This window comes from Epinephelus moara, chromosome 24 (genome assembly GCF_006386435.1).
Source record: "Epinephelus moara isolate mb chromosome 24, YSFRI_EMoa_1.0, whole genome shotgun sequence".
NCBI lineage: Eukaryota > Metazoa > Chordata > Actinopteri > Perciformes > Serranidae > Epinephelus > Epinephelus moara.
The window spans coordinates 15,669,590-15,693,832 of record NC_065529.1 but is presented as its reverse complement, the minus strand read 5'-3'; the positions used below and the strand labels follow the sequence as shown (position 1 = coordinate 15,693,832).

The 24,243-nt window shown below is 41.0% G+C and overlaps 2 protein-coding genes across 3 annotated transcripts in view; one reads left to right on the top strand and one right to left on the bottom strand.

The window, feature by feature from the left end:
• Window positions 1-24,243, bottom strand: part of gdf11 (growth differentiation factor 11) — a 40,692-nt gene that overhangs the window by 9,990 nt on the left and 6,459 nt on the right. For both annotated transcript variants that reach the window (XM_050037318.1, XM_050037319.1), the window contains one exon: window positions 3,312-3,685. In XM_050037318.1, coding sequence (XP_049893275.1) covers window positions 3,312-3,685 — 374 coding nt within the window. The remainder of the gene's footprint in view (window positions 1-3,311; window positions 3,686-24,243) is intronic.
• Window positions 6,086-7,336, top strand: LOC126385550 (piggyBac transposable element-derived protein 3-like). The gene is made up of 2 exons (XM_050037322.1): window positions 6,086-6,125; window positions 6,460-7,336. Exons 1-2 carry the CDS (start codon window positions 6,090-6,092, stop codon window positions 6,976-6,978), a joined length of 555 nt encoding a protein of 184 aa, XP_049893279.1. The 5' UTR covers window positions 6,086-6,089; the 3' UTR covers window positions 6,979-7,336.

The window sequence follows — 24,243 nt, the reverse complement described above, 5'->3', positions numbered from 1 at the left end:
GATCAGGGAGAAGCAGAGTTTGACTTTTTCCTTGCTTGTTGTGTTTTGTTTTATTTTGGTATGCTTGCCTGTGTTTTTGATCTTTTCCTTTTTTTTCCGGTCAAGAATAATATTGCACACTGCTGTGTGCTCAGAGGGCAGAGATTTATTGGCCAAGACACCAGAGCTGACCTCTGATATGTGTTGTGAAGATCTGACCCAAATGACCACTTAGTAAATATTTGGTGTTGCTTAATGGGGACAAGTGGCCTACATAATTCACATAGATGTTGTATGTAACTGTCAGTCGCGGTAACTCTGGGATTTCTAACTAGATTAATGATTCACGGATGGTTTTGCTTTAAGACTGAAGTTTGAACTCATCCGTGTAAACCCACCCATTACAGTGGATATAAACCTAGTAAATCAAAGTAAAAACATATATTAAAAAAAACTGTTCTCAGGGTTTGAGGCCCAGGGGCATCCTCTCAACATGAGGCTAAAGAAATGCCCATACTATTCAGAGGAACATTAGTTTATGATCTATTCACATTTTGCAAAAAGTATATACATTACATTTAGGATTAAAGGGAAAAATTAAAGGAATACTTCACCCACAAATCAGTTACTTGCCATGTGTTTCTTGCACGCCTCCTCAGTGGTCAAAGAATCCAAAAACTGAGAAAATTCTTAATGAATTGGAGTAAAAGGGGGCCGCATTTAACAACAGCATAACTACATCAGAACATCTGTTTACAAACTCACACAACTCGTGCAGTATAATCCAAGTCTCATTTATCCAGTTGTATGCTCAATACTTCCCAAACACACGCATTTTAATGAAACATTATTATTTAAAACACTTATACATCAACAATCTCACACACCGATGAAAAGCGCACCTGGGGCAAGTGCATGTGTTTAACCTTTGCTCAATAGAATGCACGAGCAGAGTTCAATCACATGTTTGCTTAAGTGTTTTAAATAGTAAGGTTTTACCTAAAATGCATGTTTGGGAAGTACTGAGCATACGACTGGAGAAATGAAACTTCGATTATACTGCACAAGATTTGTGAGTTTGGAAACAGATGTTTTGTCTTAGTTTTGTTATTGTTAAACACGGCTCCCCTTTTACTCCAGTTCAGAAAGAATCTTTTTCTGTTTTTGGATTTTTCAGTCATCGTGGAGGAATGCGTAATTTTTTTTTACTTTTATTGTAACACGAAGTCAGTAAGTAATATACAAATTATCATTTTGAGGGTGAAGTGTTCCTTTAAGAACATGTGAATGGTGAACGCTGATCTAAACAAGGCAGCTGTGTTCTCCCTGGACTGAACTAAATATAGAGTGGTCACGACTGAAACGTTCAGATAGCAAGTGGTGACGTATTAAGGGTCCAAAATCTAGGATGATACAATAAAGTTTCCATTTTAAGATGTAGTCTATGTCTTTTTTTTTTCAAATTCACCATTTGGGGATATGGATATCACTGAAGTACAGAATTATCAACACTTTTGACACAGAGTACAGCTCTTCCTGTGTCCCTACATATAAACAGCCTTTAGAAACTCTTGCAACAATTACAACAAGCTAAAGGTTTGACTTTTGAAGGCATGCACACTCGAAAGTAACAGAAATGGGGGTTTTGGAGTCCAGCCTTTAACAGATGCCTGCCATTTCATGCCTGCAGTCCTTTCTGTGTGGAGATTTACAGTCAGTGTCTTTAGCATAACATAACAAATGCATGTGTGTTTTTGAGGTGAACCTGTGACATAAGTCAGAGGGAAGCTGCTCTCCCAACAGTGTGAGTTTGTGATTTAGGCTGCTGGAGTGAAGTCAGCTTTACAAAAACATTGTAACTGCTGCAGGTTTGTGTGAAACCATCGTGCTTTTTCAGAAGTGTAGCTGCTTTAGCTGTGGCTCAAAACATGGATTTTGAGGTCAGTCTGGTGCACACTGAATAACCTATCACTACCAATATCAACAATATATTGTAGTATTTGCTATTTTTTTTAGTATTTCTGATGCAGATTGATGCGACATGATACAACCCTGTTCTTTTTGTGGTGCTCATACAGTATGTCATCCATTGAGAATTTGTTTCCCTCCTGTGCAGCTTCTGGACAACTTACAGATGCTGAAAACTCGCTTAAAGGGACAGTCCACCCCAAAATCAAAAATATATATTTCTCCTCTTACCCGTAGTGCTATTTATCAGTCTAGATTGTTTTGGTGTGAGTTGCTGAATATTGGGGATATCGGCTGTAGAGATGTTTGGCTTCCCTCCAGTATAATGGAACTAGATGGCACTAGGTTTGTGGTACTCAAAGAGCCAAAAACCTGCTTTTGAAAAACTCAACAGCAATGTCTCTTTGCAGAAATCACGACCCGGTTAATAAAGATAATCCACAGACCTTGTTGTGAGCAGGTTCATGTAGGTACTATTTTCTTTCTATCAAACTTATGAGAACCACAAGCCAAGTGACATCTAGTTCCATTATACTAGAGAGATGGCAGACATTTCTATCACACCAAAACAATCTAGACTGATAAAAAGCACTACAGGTAAAAGGAGAAACGTGTAGTTTTGATTCGAGGTGAACTGTCCCTTTAAGATGAACGATTCCTTACTGTGAAAATAATTTGGGCTTCAATCTTTGTAAAGGCTCTGTGTGTGTTGATGTAAAACAGGTTTTAGAATCTGATGTTCACTGTAATACTTAACATGGCACATGCAAGTCTGAAGTCTCTGCAAGTTGATTATTGAAATTAAATAAGCAGTGGCTGCCCATAAGGTAGAAAAACAATATTCAGAAATCTAAAACATAGTAGCACACTTTAACTACTTATAATGGCTGGAAACTTTTTAAAATCTGAGCGATATAAAGCATAAAGGATGGAAGACAAATATTGCAGGGCAATGTCAAATGTCATAACTAGCTTGACAAGACAAAGCCTTCAGTATAGGAGCCTGTATTTGATCCTCCCTAGAAAGGGACTGCTCACCATTTTGTGTAAATATTTAACTCCCAAACTTTTCTATTTTAAGTTTTTAAGAGTTGACAGCAGAGGTTCACAGAAAAGATGCAGAGAGAGAGAGAAAGGAGGATGATATGCTGGATGACATCAGTGCCATCTTTCTGTTTTTCAATGACTATAAGTCAATTTTAGTACAGTGATCAATACACATCCACATTTCTCTTTGAATATTGTTTTTTCCTCTGACATGATTTTGGCTGACCTCCTTAAAATCTGGATTTATGTTTGCATAAATCTGAGCTATAAGAGAAGTGTTCCCACCCTGCCCCAAGGACAGGTCTGAGGGTCCTTACCAGTCCCTCCTCCCCGGGTCGCAGCGAGGTAACTGCCAGGTCATTGCCGCTCTCATCAAAGGCATTGATGTCGATTCCCCAGTTGGTGTGGGGCTGTTTAAACCAGTTCTGCAGCACATGCTTAAAGTCAATACTTTGCCAGTGGCCGACCCTGGAGTTGAGCTCTATCTTGAGGGAGCGGATGCGGATGTGGCGGCTGCCCTGCTCCGTGACGGGCTTCAGCCGGAGGATCTGCAGGTAGACGGTGGAGGTCTGCTGCAGTGGCCGCAGGTACACCCACAGCTGGGCCTTCAGCACCTTGGTGAACATCAGTTTGGGGCTGAACTTGAAGAAGCAGCAACTCGGCTTCCCGTTCACCTGCACCAGGGGCTCCGCTGTGGAAAAGAGGGCAGTTACATTTACTGTATATGCAGTACACTGTATACATATATCATCAAGATCATCATCATTCAGATAGTAGTGAACATTGTTCCTGGTACATGTCCAGCAACGCCGATCAACGAAAGGCATAAAAAGGCCCCCCAGAAATATATATACAGTATTATATCATAGCATTTTGCACACATTTTGTAATGTGTGTGCCAAAATACATTTTAATGCAACAGTTTTTTTTAGTTCGGCTTCATCTTTGGTGATAAACATCACAGCAACGATTTTCCCAGTTTTCTTTGCTCTGCAGGCGGTGCTCTTTTCTGTTCGTGCATCACTGGCCCCAAATACATCACTTCCTGTGCATCAGAGAGGTTATTATCAAAAAAGGTCAGACCAAAACACAGTATTTGGAACAGCAAATGCATAATCTTTGATTAACTCAACATAGGTTCCACTGTTTGAAACCATGGAATGAAAAATACCCTGGGTCTGACTGATTTAAGCTGACCAGCACATATAAAACAGAGATGGCTGCATCCATGCTCAGTCATTCACCAAAGAAACAAACAACGACTCTCTTCATTTATGATTCGTTAATAATTTCAATCATACCCAGCCAGACAACTGAAAGGCATCCTCTCTGACAGAGCCAAGCAAAGACTTTTCATAATAAAGGAGAATTTAGGAAGGGGCACAAAGAGTCCACAACATTTTCAATTTCAAGTTCAGCTTGTTTATTATTATCATGTGTGGAATAACAGGCTCACACCAACAATGCTCAGGCATGCTGTGCAGGACTCATACAAAAGAAATCCCTCTCAATCATCACTGATGAACTAGAAGTGTGTGACAGTGTATTTTCTGCAGAGACTTTGCCCTCTGCCTGTATTTTATTTTCTTCTTAATTTGCTGTGTTCAGACGCTCCTGGGCGGGTGACGTTGGGACTTTATAAAAAGGTAGTGAGCAGGTGCCAGACTGTGAGAAGCACGAATCCACGAGGAGGCTACCAACATCACAGATACAGCGCTGAAAAAAATGCAAAGCAAAACTCCAAGCAGATACAGCTCGTTATAAAACAAGAGTGAATCTGGTGTTTGCTTTCATTTTTACTTTTGCTGGTGATACTGTGCAGCAGTTGACAATTTCTGCATAGTTTACCTTTAAATATCTATAAAAAAAACCCCCAAAATAACGCAAGTAAAAGTCAAATCTGAGTGTGTAAGTTAGGACATTTTAACACCCGACTCCTCTGTGTTTACTTTGATTTAATCCATCACCAAACATTTTAAACTACATAACCCACACCAAAGTGATGTTAAGCTGCTAACAGGAGCACTTTTTAATTGTTTTTTGTGACATTAGGATGGGCAGGATGATAGGATAGGAAGTACAATGTTTGTTATTAAAACAATTTCTTCAATGACACAAGTCTATTTAAAGAAGTATTTCACTGCTGGATGTGGTCCTTCCATTAAACTGGGCTGTCTATGCTGTGATAAAGGACTGTGGCATTTGCTTTTGCTCAAGAGGTAGAAAAGCTGCAACTATGAGAATGCTCTGTGCTGCACCAGACGAATAAACGTTCCCACTGGTGGTTGACTTAATGCAAATTTCCAGTCCGAAAACAATATGGTGTCTGTCTGGTGACAAACAATCTTGAATAATAGTTAAACAGTAAGTTAAAATATGTTTCTGAAAACATTTTAAGCGAGAAATAGGCAACACAGTAACATAATCTTAGTCCATATTTCATTAGCACAGCTTAGTTTTACTGTTTGAGCTGAGTTTGAGAGACAGGGAGTAATAGAGGCATCTTTCCCTCTGCTGATCTGCTTCTATACTCTTTTTATCCTAATGCAGGAGCACAATCTGTAGTTCGAGCAACAGCCCTGGATTTAAGCTGACAGATGAGTAGGGATATCTGGGCGCTGTCAAGATGGTAGGAAGTTTACCACAGTTCATTTACACATACCACCCACACTGTGATGACACAAAGCTGGTAGAAAATCAGCAAAGTGTTCCTTTTGATCATCCGCGCCTGACAAAGAGACAAACGCTGTACTTTTCCTAATGTATTAACCCTTAAATGGGCAAGCACATATAAAATTTTGGGAAAAATAATTAATTGCTATTTTCTAATGTTTCTAGGCTAAAATAACACAATTTCATGATTTTTTTTAAAAATATGACCTTTATTTTTCATTTTACAGTTTGTATCTCCCAGGATACATTGCCCGTTTAGGGTTTATACCCTAAACCCTGGCAGGCTGTAGGGGGGAGGGGCATTAAGTATCTGCACTAAATATCATGAGAAAGTCTTAAGGGGGGATGGATCAAGTACCCAGGTCATGTGACTTTATGGCAGCATTCAAAACTAAATTGATACATTTATGTCACACTCCAAAATGGCTGCCTACGTGGACAGAGACACTGGCCATGAGGTAAGTGTTGTTATTTTTCTTGTTAATTATGTTTTGAGGGGATTTGTTTTTGAAAATATTGTTCTTTAAGGATAACTTTATGTATTCTGGTTGAAAAATAATGAATTACATTTACACAACTTTGATAAACAGGCATTGAATGTCTGTATCCTGGGGGGTACGTTGTCCAGATAGGGGTATATAAACAAGCATAATCACTCTCAGATATACTTATGTTTTGAAGCCTATACTCTACAGATAATCAATAATATAAAGGTGTTAAATGTTGATTACACTTCATTTTACTCTTAAATGTGTATTACTGATTAATTCACCAGTGTACATATGTTTTCAGGGAATTTCTACCAGTACTTTCTATGGTACAAGAAAGAGAGAGGTGGCATCTGTTGTGTTGCCACCTGATGGTTCATCTGATTCAGATGAAGATGAGGGAACCAGTGAAGATGAGGAAGATGAATTGGGCCTCAGAAGTTTGGGTACCATTCGAAAGAACCGCTTGATGGGTTGTACATTGGAAGAAGATCGAGACCTCCTACGAAGAGGAAGAGGCAGCTTTGACTTTCGTGTAGACAACGATGCAAAGATTGCTGTGGTCAAATGGGCAGACAACAAAACTGTCACCTTGGTGAGCTCCTGTGCTTCTGTCAACCCTGTTGGCCAAGTGAGACGCTACTCCAAACAGGAAAAGGAGAAGATAAGTGTGCCATGCCCGAAGATTGTATCTGAGTACAACACTCACATCATTGCCTTAAGGACTTTAGGTTGGATGTTGCCAAAGGACTCATCTACCCTGAAAAGCAAAAAAGGGGTCGCCCCTCCAAAGGAAACGAAGACAACACACCACCAAGAGTAATCAAACAGCCAAAAGATCCCAGGCTTGTGGATGATATGAGATATGACGGGATTGACCACTTCCCTATCGTGTCAGTGAAAGGCTGATGCAGGATGTGCCAGGATGGACAGACCTCCATCGTGTGTCAGAAGTGCAAAGTGAAGCTTTGCATTGTCACTGGCCAAAACCCTCGCAACTGTTTCCACAGCTTCCACTGCCAGTAGGCTATTTCTAGTGTAGGAGCTCCACAGGGGAGATGTTTGCATAAGAACAGGAATAAGACGTTTTGTGTAATGTTAGTAGCTCATTGTTTATTCAAAGCTAGATTTGTTTCCAATGACTTGTGTTCAGTTTTTCCCCCACTTTTTTTAAACTTTGTTTACAAGACATGAAAAAAAGTAACTAATTAATTGCTTATAATATGTTTTAAAAGTTTACAAATGAAATATTTGAAAAATTTGAAATTGGTAAATTTATATAAGAAATTTTAAAGGGAGCAGAAAACAGTGTTTCGGTTCCTTGGCAGGCAGAAATAACAGCTGCAGTTTTTTGGACTCAGCACCTTGACAAGAAAAATGTGCATGTGTTCTACACACTGATCTGAAAGCCAGAGACTACTGTACCACAGAACTGCACGTCACTCAGAAGGGATAACATGTTTGTGTAACTCCAGCTCAGTAATACACCACTGTTGTAAACTTTATGCGACAACAGTGGTACGATATACATGTTTTTTTGTTGTGGTGAGTATTAGTTAGATCTTAAAACTTAAAGGTCTAGTGCGTAAGGTTTACTGGCATCTGGCAGTGATGCTGCAGACTGCAATCAAATGAAACTTCTCCCATGTGCCAGGCATGCAGGAGAACTACGGTGGCCAATGCCAAAACACAAATGGCCCTATCTGGAGCCAGTGTTTGGTTTGTCCAGTCTGGGCTACAGTAAAACATACATGGTGGACTCCCAGTCCGTTGTCATTCCCAACTTATCCAATAACATTGCTTTGTCACTGATGTTGGCGTCATATACCAACACAAAAAGGGACCTTTTGTGGTCTCCGAAGTTTTTTTCTAAACCAAGCCACATGCTTTTATTGCCCAAACCTTACCATGTGGTTTTGTTGCACAAGGAAATAAATGTAAAAACTTACATTGTAAGTTTATTTTGAAGAGAAAAATAAAGTATGTATCCAACAAGCAGAAACTGTTTTCCTGTGAAAACAGAAGTGTATTTTGAAAAGACAGAATGCATGTAACAAGTGTAAATACACACGCTATCCCGGCATGTCAACAACAGATGCAAGAGGTTACTTAGTACGCCATATTTAGACATGAAAGTCCACTGACAAAGCAGCGATATTTGACACGTTGGGATGAGAACACTTTGGGACTTTGTAGAATAGGATCCTCTCCCTGTGTAGATACGTATAAACTGATCATTGTAAGGTAACAAAAACACAAGAATCTTTATTTTCAGGTGATTATACACTAAAGAAAACACTGCTATGAATCTTATATTCTACTTCTGCCCTTATATCCCCCTAAATCCTACACACTGGACTCTGATGTTGAGTTTGAGTCCATGTCATTAACCCCCCTAAAAAGTAAAATCTTAACCCAGACAGGATAATCAGTATCTGTCATACCATGTAAAATGGGAGTCCCTACACTGAATCTGAACACTGCTTTTTTTTGTGTGTGTGGGTGTGGCTAAGCGGACTGCCATTCTCTGTCCAACTGCAGATTTTAGCCACATGTGCATGAAAGCTGTCCGTTATCACATGTGCACATGGTCCTGTTGTTCGGTCCATTCAGTCAGGTTACATTTGTGATTACATCAAGGTTGGGAAAAACAGATATATTTGCATATTAAAACAAGGATCAGTAATGGTGGCCAGTGGCCAGATGGTAACCTTAGATTCCCCTGGGTCAATCGTAATGAAATGGTCTACTCCTACATTGCAACTAGCAAAAACTGAAGCAAGTTTATTTTAGCGGCGGCTCGCCCTTGTTGAAAATATATTTGGGGAGTGGATTAAGGGTTATGTCAAAGAACACAAGGCGTCTCTTAAAATAGGCAGATTTATTCCTGTCGTGATCCCCGGCTCTGGTGTTTCTGTGATTTGCACCACATGTCAAATCTGCTCATGGTTCATTTACATAGACCTCCATCTGATATAATGACATCCATCCATTGCATTCATACATTCATTTCCATGTAAAGCGTTCATTTATTAAGGGAAATTTATTCTGCATCTATCTGGCATAATAATGTGCCAACTGAGTACAATAGAATATCTAATCTGCCCATTTTCTATTGAGCATATTTGATGTATTACAACTCCAGATTTTTTGCAAATAAACTGCCGTTTTCTGTCATTCATCTCGCAGAGGAGCGTTGATGTTCCTTCGTTTGAAAAAAAAAAAAAAAAGAAGCAGATAAAAAACTAAAAAAAAAACAGTTCGGAGCTGTCAATCATTGCTAAATCTGAGGTTGCTCAGGCAACCTGCAAATGCTTCCTGGGTCAAAAGGTTATTTGGCACCTCAGCCTAGTTAAGAAATGGGATCAGGGGTCAAAACCGTCAGCCTCTTTACATCTCAGGGGTGCTGGGGAGGGGCAGCCCTAATAGCCAGATTGAGTTTGAAGGTCAAGGTCGACCCCATGGCAATGGTAATATGTCTTTCTTCACCACACGCCTTTTTTTTTTCTTTTTTTTTTTTTAAAGAAAAACAACAGAGAATCATCTAAAATCTCTGCAACACAACTGTGCTGAATCAGCCACAGTTTGTTTTTGTTTTGATTAGGGTGGAGATTCTCCAGCCAATAGTGAATTGTTTATCAAACCACAATTGACGAGGAGAGAACAGTGCACCAGGCTGTTTTGTTTAGTTTTTTTTTTTACACTAAACAAGTCTTGTAATTGAATTATGGGCATGCATTGAGGGATATGAATTCACCGAGGTACAGATGGACTATCCATTAGAAGAGTCCAGGGCGAACATTGAATAAGGGCCAAGCTGGGGACAGACGTGGTCCTTCAGCCTGTATTTCCAGGGACAGTCATTAGCGAGTGTAAATTATACAGTGTCTCACGCTGGACAAACAATATGTCAATGTTCCTTTTGGTGGGTTGCTGGGGTCACAGCAATTAACGTGGGTAGTGTTGTGTTTGCTCATCAGCACAAAACCGGGAATGAATGATTCTGCAGTTTGCTTGGGGTTTACTTGTGATTACTACTTTTTGTTGTTTTTAATCGCTGCAGATGGGGACCGACACACACCGGCTCTTCCTTTGCAAACAGTTTTAATCGCTTTTGTTGGGAAGGAAAAAAAACAAACACCAAACACAGCAGAGCTGAAATGGTTCAGCTTCTGGAGCAGAGGCCTTTTCTTGAGCAGGAGTAATCTGAGAAGCAGGGCCCGTGCGCCGTGATCCAGTTAGGACCCCCGGTTATTAAACACACATGCACAACATATGAGCTACGTCATGTTAAACAATGACTGCATTGATAGGTGAAATCAATTTGTGCCTTTATAGATCCTGTAAGTGCACAAGTAAGAGGCAGAGCACGGAGGATGAATGCCTGCAGCTTAATTACACCCCGCGTCTTGGCAGAGCATTCCACTTGTGCAGAACGAGCAAAGCTAGCTTGTAAAGATCAGAAAACCAGTGGGACATTTAATGCTTTGACCTGAGCTACCTTTGCTCCAGCTGCCATGACATGTTATTGCTAAAAGAGCTCATAATTTTACTGCAACTCCAGGACTGTTTTTTATGGCTTAATTTCCTGAACAATTTGCTCAGTTATACTTCAGTGTTTCAACACTCTGTCTTCTATCCTGCAGTGAGGACTCTGATTTTGCTTTCAGCACCACCTACTGGAGCAACGACACCTCTCTCATGCTCGGCCAAACTGAAGATGCAAACTAGTCCCTGTGCAGTAATAACACTTATTTTACTTAAAAAGTAGAAGACAAGTCGAGTGAAGTATGGACAGAGGCTGTGTTTTTCCAAAGGAAACAGGCTTGTTTGCTTTCCCTCCTCATGTTCCCGGCCTACTTCATTATTACAGCAGCTTATTTCCCTGTGGCATAATTGCAGCATATGCAGCGCATGAATTTTACTGCCAGCACGCAGCAGGCCTGCAGGTGAGCCTATCAAACATCTGGTGGACTCCCAGGGTACCTGTGTCCCACAGTTAGCCCACAGCCCTCCTATACGTGTATGTTAGGGGGAAACATATAGTATATAAGGGTTTATTCGCCATGCCATCTGTCCATTTTAATATGACTATAGCCTGTTTCAAAGTTAAATTCTTTTAATAATCAGATGCAGCAACGTCGAGCCAGTTAAACAGTTGAAAACAGATGGAGAGGGGACGCTCAGGTGAAGTTATACAATAAATAGTTACCACATGTTACAAGTGAGGGGGCTTTAATGTTGGCAGTGTGGTAAAAATTGTCGACTCTTGATTAATCAAATGGATATTTATCTTTGATTTCCACGAGTCACATAGAAAAAAGTATTGAAAGAGAGTTCACAAAAGGTTTCTACTTTTTTCTGACTGATTTCTGTGCTGCTGCTATAAACTTTAGCATCAAAGACTAACCTCACAATACTGCAATTACAGTTTCCCCACCCAGTTACTATAACATGATCAAATACATGAGAAAGCTTAAAATGATAGTTTAAGACTTGAACACCAAAAAATGTTTCATGTCTTTACATCAAAATTATTTAATGTTCTTTGCCAAATATCAGACAGCAAAGTAAAAATGATGAATTTGTTTTACAGTAAACTGTGTGACAGGATTTTATGAATTAAAAATGACCTTTACACTTCTATCTCATATCAAAAACACAAATTCATAGGAGTTCTCTTCTTTTCCAAACTCTTCAAAGGCGGTGGTGTACACGTGCCGTAACACGTCCCAGTCAGGTGAAAATCTGCAGCTAAAATGAGGTTTGCAGAGAAATGGTCATCTATTGTTAATGTCCAAATGGATAATGCAAAATGGTATAAAACCAGATAGGAGTTCCATTTGCATATATATATCTATATTTTCTTTTCTTAATGGGAAATGCAAATGTGCCATTTTGTGGTGACTGTGTGTTTGGGAGCCCTCGTGTTGAATAAATGTGACTCTAGGGTATCCCCGCGCACCTCGGCATATTAATCATCGTGACACGTTCACGACCCTTCTAATAAGACAGGGGCCACAGTGCACCCCCTCAAACATCCCATCCCACCCCAGCCCCACTCCCTCTTTGTCTCTCGGTCAGTCCCAAGGGACGGGAGAGGGTGGTGGGGGAGGCCGCGCTCGAGCTGGGGATGGAGAGGAGGGGGTGTGTGTGTGTGTGTGTGTGAAGTTAGACCCCCTCATTCAGAAGCCCTCCCCTGGGACAACGGCAGGCACAAGACTCCTATTAGGACTGAGCACAGTAGCCCCCCAGGAGCAACAAAAGACACCTCCTAATGCTCCCTGTTCTAGCTCAGTGAACACACACACACACACACACACACACACACACACGGAAACATGCAGCTACACATAAACACACGACACACACAAGCTCCAAACTGACCGTCTTTAGCAAACACACTCATTGTTTTTAGTGTTGGGGTTCTGTGTGTTTGTATTATGAGGGGAACGTCTGCGGGACATCTCCAGCAGGACGGGGACGGAGGATGAAAAGAGCGAGCGTGCAGTGAACTGCAATAAGGTGGACAGCTGGACAGCAGGAAGCATGCTGGGGTCTCACCACTTGTGTTTGTGTGCATCCACACATACATGCGAGATGGTAACACCAGAGGACAACGTTATGCTCTGTTTTCAAAAGTTAATTCCAAACTTTTTTTTTTTTTTAAAACACATTTTATATAAAGCAGATATCTGGACAAGACAAGATAGAAAGATGGCTCTGACTGATTTGCAGGCTCCGTTTTATAGTGCTGCTGCTTTGAACTGCTGACACGCTTTAGTCAGATTATGAATGAATACTAACATGTGTTTTTTGCACTGTATTTAAACAAAACACCACTGCAAGATGACAATCTAAGACAACAGTAAACAGTTGTTATATTTCAAGACGATCCTGCACACTTGCAGTGCATTTTAGCCCTCTGCTCAATATGTTCCAATACATGTCATGTCTGTAAAAGTACAGAGAAAGTCTTTCACATGACGAGAGGAAAACTAAAATAAAACTGAGCAGAGTTTGTTAACTTGTGCCGATCAGAAGTAGCAGTTTTGATTTGGTTAGTATGAGGTTCTGACATGTATGTCCCTTTAATGCTATTTAAATTGTGGTTATTGTTATAGATTTCACATTTTTCTGGCTTTGTTTCTTACATTAGCTCCGGCCAAGTTTCCCAGAATACACCGGGATAGTATCAGTGTGTGTTTCAATCTAAAAAAAATCAGATATTCATTCAATCAGCTGAATCTTCACCAAGTTGAAAGACATCATTTGCAAAGCTGAAACAAAAATTTTGTTGTTGGAAATGTAATTCTTAGCCTTGGACTCTATCTGAAATGTGCTGCAACTTAACAGTGTGTTTGTTTACCCGAGTGTGTGTGGCATTCAATTTGGCAGTGACCCTCCTGAGAGACTATCGTTTCAGAAATGGCAGAAGCCCCGAGGCGAAGGCTTCAGCAGGGACGGAGCTTAGAGGTGACTGATGGAAAACGGAAGGAAGAGAATAAACACTTGAGAGGCGGTTATAATTTCAGCCGTTATTACTCAGATGATAGAAACTTAAAACTTATACAGATGCAACATAGATCATCTCTGGGTTTGCAGGCTGACATTATGTCACTGAGCATGATGATAATGTTCCCTACTGTATATTTCTTCAAGCAACTGCTGAGTTACTTCACTGGTTACCTGATACATCTGTTGATTAAAGTTAAATAACCCGAGGACAAAATTTACACCCTTTATCAACTTGCACTGCACTGCTGGTCATCAAGTCGCTGTGCTGTAACTAATGTCACCAAGGAAAGCTGCAAAACAATTGCCAGAAACCTTGTTGGCCTACAACAACACTGATTTAACCATTAGTTCAGGTCTTTTACCACTTACTTATTTACTGCTGTTCAAGGTGACAAGCACAACTAATCCAACGTACAAACTTTGCAGCAACATTAGTATGATACAAAATAACAACAGTACGATTTTACTCTTGAACAGAAACATAAGCAGTTCAGTTCATATCACCCGATAGCTAACAGCGATATAAGACAGACAGATTACTGGCTGTTCACTCATTTTGTTCATCTCAGCAGTTCTGCAAAACCTGTGGCAGAGGGATTATAATTAAAACTGCATGGAAGAAGCACATTTCTACAAACCTACCTGCCTATCTAGAGGCTTGTTCTACATTATCTCACGTTACATGTGGCTGATGACAACACATACTGTATAAACACTGGCTGACACATTTTGGTTGTAGTTACAAAGACTCAGTTCGACCTCTGAGATAATTTTTCTCACTGGTGAAACATGGTCACTAATATTCTTTCACGTGACATGTGCAAAACAGTTATCTTTATCCAAAGTTACTTTTTGAAGAGTTGTACATTTATGTACGAGATGAACACAGGAATAATTTCATATTGTAAAGCCCATTTCGGACAAGCACGTCCACGGCACAACACACCACTCGCCAAGCTCGCACCCAAAATTCAACTAGGTAAAGAAAGGCGGTTTTGAAAACCACCTATTACTCACCTAACATCACCGAACACCTCATGAGATGTGTGCTGAATGCAGCAGCAAGTGGAGCTCGAGTCATGTTATGTACGGAAGGACCATAACTTATTTGTTAATGCTACATTTTATGAGGACAAACAGATATTAACACTTGCAGATCCATGAAACCAGGGCAAGAACCAGGTTTAACTGTCTCACAGTACATCTGTGTTTGGAAATCATTCAACAGTTGCATTAAGATGCTGTAACAATGCATTGCATTAGACACATCCCCTGTGCTAATATCCTAATCCATATGATATCCCATAGATAGGTAGTGAAGTGTCATTTTTATCGTTTAATGACATTTTGCTGCAAAAAACCCCCAACAATCATCTTATCCGAGTTTAATTTACTTCTTTCTTCTGTAAAATGTATAGTATTGTATCCCTTATGTCTGATTTTATTTGTAGTGAAATGTTATTTCTTCATTGCAGAGGACCAGTAGGTTGACACTAGTGAACTGACAAGAACGTGATCCCTCATCTGCTTCCCAATTCTGAACACAGCCAATAGTGTCTGCTGGAATACTCAAGGTACTACTACTGGGAGATGAGGTGAGAATTTTGCCCCCAAGGCCACCCGTGTTCTTGATATTGTACATGACTTTTGATACTGTCAAATATGCAGAGTAATAAAAATTATATAAAAAATAATAATAAAAACACCTATCCTAATTATGCAGATGACACATGTATCTCTTTAACCAAATGATAATGCTTAGCCTGACATCCCCACAGCAAACTGCAAAAGCAAGTAAGTCTGGAACGTCTCTCTCTGGAACCCTAATTTTTAATTTCCAAAGGATGTTATCAACAGATGTATATCAACACACGTCTGGATGTAACTGGATAGGGCTACAACCTATCAGAGCAATGAAACATGTGACGTGGCACTGAGCAACAGACAGAGCATGCAGAGATGAACTTTGATGGTGTAGCTTTAAAACATCTGTGAACGAATTTTGCGATTTTTGCCCTCAGAATTTGTGAATAGTACTTCAACATAAAGTCTTGGCTGTTTTCAATGAAGCCTCAACGGCGCTCCTCTTTACGGAGCGAGATTTATAGATCAGACCAGCAGATACGGGGACTTCACAAAAGTCAAGGCTGTGCCCCTTTTTGGAGATAGGGAGCTGAAGATCTGACTAACGTCAATGCAATTTGATGCAAGCATTTAATTGTTGTTAAATGAATGTTTGTTTCAAAGAAATGTCTGTTTTGTGACCTTGCCTGAACCTGAGCATTCGCATTACGAGAATAAATGAAGGTTGATCGGCATCATGTTCCTTCAGTCTTCCCGCGTTCAAGTGGATGGACTGAATCAACACGACCCTCACCCATGGTCATGAGCTTTGGGTAATGACTGAAAGAATGAGATGGTGGATACAAGTGGCCGAAATGAGCTTTCTCCATAGGGTGAGCTCAGCCTTCGAGATAGGGTGAGGAGCTCCGACATCCGGAGGGAGAGACGCTGCTTTTGCGCGTCGTAAGGGGCCACTTGAGGTGGTTCGGACATCTGATCAGGATGCCTCTTGGGCACCCCCTTTAGAGGTGTTCGGGGCACATCGAACTGGTAGGAGGCCCCAGGGAAAACCCGGAACATGCTAGAGGGATTTTATATCTTTCACCTAGCCTGGGAATGCCTCAGGATTCCCTATGAGGAGCTGGAAAGCGTTGCTGGGGAGAGGGACGTTTGGAGCACTTTGCTCAGCCTGCTGTCCCCGCAGCCCAGCCTCGGAAAGCAGATGAAAATGAATTAATGGATGGATGACTGAATCACCACGTATCATCAGTGTAGTGTCAGTCTAACCAACCTGTTAATAGCCAACTGTTTGATCTAGGCTTGGATTTAGTTGGAGATGAGAATTTAATGCTGCTGTACTGTATGACTGTAACTTTACTGCAGCAGCTCCCACTCATGCTAACATTAGCTGTCCATCAGTAGTAACTGTCACCGGCATCATTTAGCAACTTAATATTCACTCAGTGTTAAAGCCTTGGTTTGCCCGCTACGTAACAGCTTCTCGCTCTATATGTGACGGCGCATTCCCTTTCTCCAAAAGGGGGCGTGGCCTTGGTGACGACTGGTCTTTAGCTTGGAGCCATAAAGCCTTCTATCAGGAGAAAATCAGAGAACAGTGTTTTTGAATTCACTGTTGGTGCAGCCCACTACACAGCAACCCTTTAGCACAGCACTGGAGATATTTCAACTTTCTGTGTTTACGCCTACTCTGAATTGCATTTGGCGCAAAGGCTCCTTAAAGGGATAGTGCCCCCAAAAATGAAAATTCAGCCATTATCTACTCACCCATATGCTGAGGGAGGCTCAGATGAAAACACACATAATTGAAAACACAAAATATCTCCATGCATCTCCACCATGCTGCTCTTCCGTAGTGATCCAAGTGTCCTGAAGCCCCGACATAAAAAGTTGCTTGGAAAAACGTCATTTGAACTCTGTTTTTAGCCTCATTGTAGCCTGTAGCACTGCCTCTCTGTACACCGCGCTCACGTGTGGGCGCTTACGCAAGACCGTGAGACGTGAGCACCGCGTTCATGTGTGTTCACGTGCTTTCGCTGGTCTCATGTGCAAGCGCGCACACGTGAGCTTGGTGTACACAGAAGCAGTTAGAGCTACAGGCTACAATGCGGCTAAAAACAGAGTTCAAATGAAGTTCAAACAACTTTTTATGTCGGGGCTTCAGGACACTTGGATCACTACGGACGAGCAGTATGGAGATATTTCGTGGTTTCAATTATGTGTTTTTGGACGTTTGAATCTGGGGCGCCGTAAGCCTCCATTAGGTGGAGTTGTGTTGCTACCCCCTCTCCCCTGGGATCTCTGCAAGTGTTGTGAGGACTCTAAAACTTCACCTGAGCCTCCCTCAGCATATGGGTGAGTAGATAATGGCTGAATTTTCATTTTTGGGTGCACTATCCCTTTAAGCTGTCAGATATTGTCTAAAACATGCCCCATATTCGAAAAACGGTTGTAATTGGTCCGACCCGGGCCAGGTCAGCTGGAAATCTGTCTGACCAGGAGGGGAACCAAACGCATCTGCCAGAACAAATAAAACATGAGTTCACACATTTAACTAGTTACTAGGCTGAAAATGCTCCACAACCAATACACTCAACAAATAAATGATGAAATGCTACAGATACGGACAAAATCTTGATTAATTTCTCCTCTCTGTCTATTACCATATGAAATGTCATAAGCCTGTAGCAACATTATGCTCCATGTAGTGGGAACAAACTTCCAGAATAAACACGACGTTCACCTCTGCCATCTGAAGACTATTATCCAAACCAAACCTTCATCCATCTGTTTGTCCTTGTTTTCATTTTCTAATTCAACTGATGTTTGTCTCTTCATATTTCTTTAATGCGTTATTGCTTTATGTGTTAACTAAACTTCTGAATTTCCAGCATGCTCTCTTGCAAAACAATTAATCTAATCCAGCAAAGGAAATTATAAACATGCATGTTACTAATACTATGGCATTACTATTGATGTACTTATTGTTGCTCATTCTGACACCTGAACACATTCAAACACTATCCCTTACACATGCTGAGCACTCATTAGTTTCATCACCTTAAATGCTATAAAATGTGCCACGTTTCTCCCTGTATGTCTTTCTGTTTGAGCAAACTCAGTTACTGAAAAAAAAATTCCTGAGGCCACCCAAATCTGTCTTAGCCAAGAGACTTAGAGTGGCCAACCCTCGCTCTTGGAAGCATTTTCATCTACAGTGTTTCCTCGTGATTTTCCAACCAACGTGAGAATATTGTTCCCTTTATGAGCTATCCATGGGTGTTGTGCACTATATAAATCAAACTTGGCTCTTGTCCCTGAAGAACTTCGACTGTGCATTTTCCATAATGAACTTCCTGGGATGATGTGGGTACGGCAGGCAGAAATACAACCACAGGTGATAAATACAGCGAGAAGCTGCTCTCCTTCGCCGCAGAAAAGAGGCTAATTAAATTTTCATGTAGATAATCATGAGGTAATCCACCGTTAATTGTGCTTCTATCCGACACAGTGGTTCCCTCATGGGATCAAGCATTGTGCCCATGCAGCATTTCCTTTGCTTAAACGCCTCTCAGATTTAATGGACTCTTCCATAAACTGATCCTCAGCAGCTCCTCGCACACGACCACACAGAGCCTGAACGCATCCATCAACAATAATCCCCTCAATGATCTCCATTTTATCTTTTCACTCCCCTCCTCCTCCTCCTCCTCCTCCTCCTCCTCTTCACTCATGTCCCTTAATTACTGGTGTGAAGTAATTATTTCCTTTATTAGTGAAACGTAACATCTGTTTCAGGTCTTTTTAATTGTACCTATAAAACCCTTGCATGATTTCTGTCCCTTTAGGATAGGACTGGGCTGCTTGTTGCTCCCTGCGGACTCCCTCCCTTCTTCCCCCCAACCCCCCCCTTCATACAGCGTGAGCCGCGGTGCACCTAACTCGATCACACTCTTTAGAAACCCTTTAAAGAAGCAATGAGGAGCTCACCAGTGCTCACAAGCAGTGAAAGCAGAGATCATCTTTTATTTTTTTAAAAGGAGACAAAAAAAATAATACCCTTGCTCATCTATGCCTCCAAACTCATGTGTTACATCCATTCTCCCAACTGCTCAGTGTTGTATTTTTGGTAAAGCATGCATTAAATTCCTAGGCAACATATTCCCAAATGCCAAGAGGAACGACCGGCTGCAGGGACTGGTACACGGGAGCGTGGGAATAGGGGAAGGAGGGTGGAAGGAGTGAGATTCCTGAGGTCCTGGGGAAATTTTGTCCCTGTATTAATAGACTTTGGTCCCTTTGAAATTTTATTAGCCATAAAGTTGACAGTATGTTGTGCAATTTCTACAGACCTTTCATTCTTACGTTTTTACTTCTTTTTAAACAAACCAGTCGTGCCCCCCTGTGTCCAAACAATTCAACACCAAAGTTTATCTTTCCCTCGACTGATGCCAGCTACTACACAGGGAGAACAGGTGTCATCGTCAAACTGAGACCTCCATGGAATAAATAAATCTATAAAAACCTCACATAGTCATCAACTTCCAGCAAACACTAGCCACTGAGCTGAAGACAGTCCGACTTCTGCTGCTCTGTCCTTTTAGCGCTCTCCCTCTTAATTTTTATGGTTCCTGCACCTTCAGGAAATGACCCTTTTATAGGGTCAACACTATAAAAGACTTGTTTTTTTGTGGGAGTGGTAAGTGGATGAATGTGTGTGTGTGAGCATGTGTGTGTGTGTGTGTGGTGGGGGATAAGTGTTCAAGTTACTACCGGTTCGTCTTTGCTGCCAAAGAAAGAGACCCGATGAGGTTAATAGTCTCCTCTTCCAATATATCACATAGCTGTGAACTCTGTGACCCTTTTTGTCAATAGGAGAACTTTTCTCTGGAGTGTGTGTGTGACTGTGTGACTGGGTGTGAGTGTGTGTGTGTGCGCGAGAGCATCCTCATGTGTCTACGCAAGTGTGCACATGTGGAAATTTGTACATTCGTACCTTTACATGTGTGTAGATGTTCATTTTTCAACTGAAGAGTTGTGTAAGCCTGTGCTCGTACTGAATGTGCCTCATCTTAACAGGATTACATAATAATACCAGTATAGCACTTCCTAATGTTAGCCTACATACAATCATGATGGACAAGATGAAATGTGGGTATAAAATAGTTTAACAAAATGAGAACTTTCAAGAATAGCTGAGTGGTCATTAGTAATGTTTTAAACTTAAGTTTGTACTCCTTTAAATGGTCAAGCTTTCCTTGCTGATAGGGTTAGGGGCTAGGGTTAGTCAGTGATTTCCTATGTTTTGGACGCACTGCAATGAAAAAATGTAAACATGGAATAAATGCTCAGAGGGAGGGTAAGTGAGTGAGGAATCTCTTTTACTGGACAATGTCAGCATTACTCAAAACCTTTCAAAATGTCACAGCAAAGAAGCTGATAAAGAACACATTAAGCTTCACACACATACTACCTAAACTAAGTCATATCCGTTGTATTCTTAGTCCACAGATGTGGCATTTCTCTTTGAAGAAAAACTCCCCCAACCCCAATGACAATTCCTCTGTCAATTACCCACCCTGTGTTATGTTGAATTTGTAAAGAAAACTTTGTTTTTCTCACATACCTCAATGGTGCATGAAGAATCCAAAAGCAAAACTACATCAAAACATCTGTTAACAAACTCTAACACAACTCGTGCAGTATAATCCAGGTCTAATTTATCCAGCTGTATGCGCTGTACTTCCCAAACAGACAGCTCTTTCTAGTGGGGAACTACACTGAAAGTGAAACTTATCTAATCTTTCTTCAAAGCCAGAATCTATTGACAAAACAGTCATTTCACCTGCTGCTGATCTACGGCTGCCTTGATCAGTTAGTTTGTGTTAATGTGTGACTTTGTTGAATGCGAACCAACCCTTTAAAACACCAATGTCACACAATAACACAAACAAACTAACTGATCAAGGCAGCGGTAGAACAGCTGCTCCTGTGGTCAGCATGGTAAAACTACTCCTTTTGTCAATGGAGTCTGTAGAGAAGATAGATAAGTTTCACTTACAGTTCAGTTCTCCATCAGAAAGGTCTGTCTGTTTGGGTAGTACTGAACATACGACTGGATAAATGAGACTTGGATTATACTGCATGAGTTGTGTGAGAGTCTGTAAACAGATGTTTTGATGTAGTTTTGCTTTTGGATTCTTCATGCACCATTGAGGTATGTGAGAAAAACAAAGTTTTCTTTACAAATTCAACATAACACAGGGTGGGTAATTGACAGAGGAATTGTCATTGGGGTGGGGGGAGTTTTTCTAATATAGTTCTGTTGTCATTAAACTTGGACCCTTATGACTTCAATTCATTGGGAATTTTCTCCATTTTTGGATTCTTTGTTCACCATGAAGGCATGCAACAAAAACTAAGTTCTCTGTACAAATTCAACGTAACACGGGGCGAGCAACTGATAAACAAGTGGTCATTTGGGGGTGAAGTATTCCTTTAAATCTTTTTTCTGTGCTGTTTTTTTGTGTGCTCTAGCAGAGTAATTGTGTTTTCAGTATTATTATTACTGGAGTATTTAATGGAACAGTTGAATAGTGTGTGGTCAGTGAGCATAAAAACATACATACAGAGACAGAGAGAAAGACAGGAGGAGGAGGTCACTGATGGAAGGGGAAGGTCTGGTCTAAATGCCTTGGACAGGTGACAAATGGGAGACTAGTGGGGTCAAATCCTCACCCCACCTCGGGCAAAACGAACCGAGCTCCCAAATTCACACACTGCATGCACGCTTGCGCACAATTACTACACACACAAATCAACATATATGTTAATGTAAATAGATCTGATAATAAAAATCAACGCTCGTTCATGATGCTGTGCGAGAAAATGACCCTGATAAACTGCTTCAAACGGACTCATTTTTCATGCATGAACAGTGAGCGCAGCGGTTACCTACACAACACACTATACGGAGGGTGATGTTTTAGTGCCGCACTATGATATAAATAGCTGTACTTTTCCATGAAATTTCATAGTAATTAGAGACCAGGAAGCATGGACCCTCTCAACCCCCACTGCGGCACCCACGTACCTTGAGTGAATACTAAGAAGCAACTCTGGCACAGGTCCAGTTCAGTATGTACTGTGTGAACCCACATGGCCCATCAAAGGCAGTGTGCACGACCGTGAAAGGGTGATTGGGTTCGAGGTGCGCAGGGAATAGTGTTTGAAGTCCTCCTTCTATCAGAGAGACAGAAAAGGCACTTTTAATCCTGTGGGATCACTAAGGCGCCACAGGCAAAAAGAGATGCACTCATTCTCTCAACTCTTCCATGAGTACCGGAGAAAAAGAAGAGGNGGGGGGGGGGGGAGAGAGAGAAAGAGATGGAGAGAAGGAGCAGATGATAAAAACGGCAGCTGACGTAGAGAGATGAGGAGAACAGAACAGAACAGGAAGTGCTGTAACATAACAGATACAGAAGTAATGTCAGTCATTAGCTCCTCGGGCTGGCATGAGGGCCATTAGAAATATGCAATTAGCCAGCGTCATGCATAATGCCCCTTTTTCTGGCTTGTATCAAATCACTTTGCATGGTGTGCGAGTGTGGACGTGCAGAGGATGAGAAGCAAAAATACACTATATATTGAGGATATGGAGGATATTGTTGATTTCACTTGTAATGTACAGATGAGTGTGTTAGGCATACAGAGGTGTCTGTATTTACAGGTGGACAGAGATAGTCCAATGTAGGATTGATCCGCACATCAGAGAGATGACAGCCAGTTATTATAGAAGACCTTCACTGTCAGCATTCGAAATAGATCGATCAATAGACAGATAGATAGAAGCACTGACACACTGATTATCCTGTGGAAATGCCCTAAAAATAGTTGCCAAATAAAGCAAGCGACTGACAAATGTCAAACTGAATGCCTCCTCTATTCACCTGTACGATGCAAGATATCAGCTGTGCACTGTTCTCCTTTATGATGAACTGAACTGCATCACTCGCATCAGAGCAAAAAACATCTCTCAAAAGAAACGGTGGTTAAAAAAATACAAAATAGTTAAAAGCTTTGATAAAGACTAAAGCCATAGAGTGCTTCTTATGCCAACACAGAAGTTAGTGTCACCCTGGTTCCCTCATTAAAAGCTTATGGAATTTTTCCATTGGATTTTGGAATACTGCAGAATACAATCAAAAGTTTATGAAACTTACATGTTTTCTTTAGCTTTTGAGTTTTAGGACTCATTCCTGCAGCACTCTGCGGGAAAGGTCGAGTTAAAATTTAGATGACATTTGGAACTGTATGTCACAACATGTCAAGTGAAAGATGATTTGCTGTAATTACAGATACAGGTGGGACTGTCTGGTCAGGTGAGGACAGAAAAGTATAATTAAACTCTAAGATATTATAATACACCTCAAACAACAAAAAGTAATTGATGAAAGTAAAGAAACCGAGGCTCTTTGAAGATGCAAATCCCAACTAGATAGATAGATAGATAGATAGATAGATAGATAGATAGATAGATGTTATAATGAGGAATTAATAATGTCAGACAACACGAGGCCAAAGTCTCCTGCACACAGGCGTATCTTTGTTCATTGGTGGAGTAAGAAAAAGCTGATTATTTGGAGTGTGTTTTATCCGCCTTGTGCAGAATATATTACGTGTGTAAATGTTGTTGAACCCCGCGATTCGCCAGGGAAAGGTCACACACTCCCCTCGACCTCGAGTGATTCTCTCTCTTTGTGTACTCGTGGTGAAAAAAAAAACGAGCTGCGCCCATAAACTTCGCATTTAAAAGGCAAGTGCGGCCGAGGGGGGCCGCTGCATGAGGGGAACAATAGCAGCTTTTTGGACACACTTTTTCTCACTGCGATGAACAGCAGGGAAACCGGTAGAGCCTCCTATAAAAGACCGATAGAGCACAGCTGCCAGGGTTCAACAGTAATTTTATAAAATGTCTCCAAGGGGCCTG

Bases quoted from the DNA above. Each gene is read 5' to 3' on its own strand.
- LOC126385550 (XM_050037322.1), top strand. From the start codon at position 6,090: ATGGCTGCCTACGTGGACAGAGACACTGGCCATGAG. The intron at 6,126-6,459 runs GTAAGTGTTGTT...ATATGTTTTCAG, and splicing joins ACAGAGACACTGGCCATGAG to GGAATTTCTACCAGTACTTT.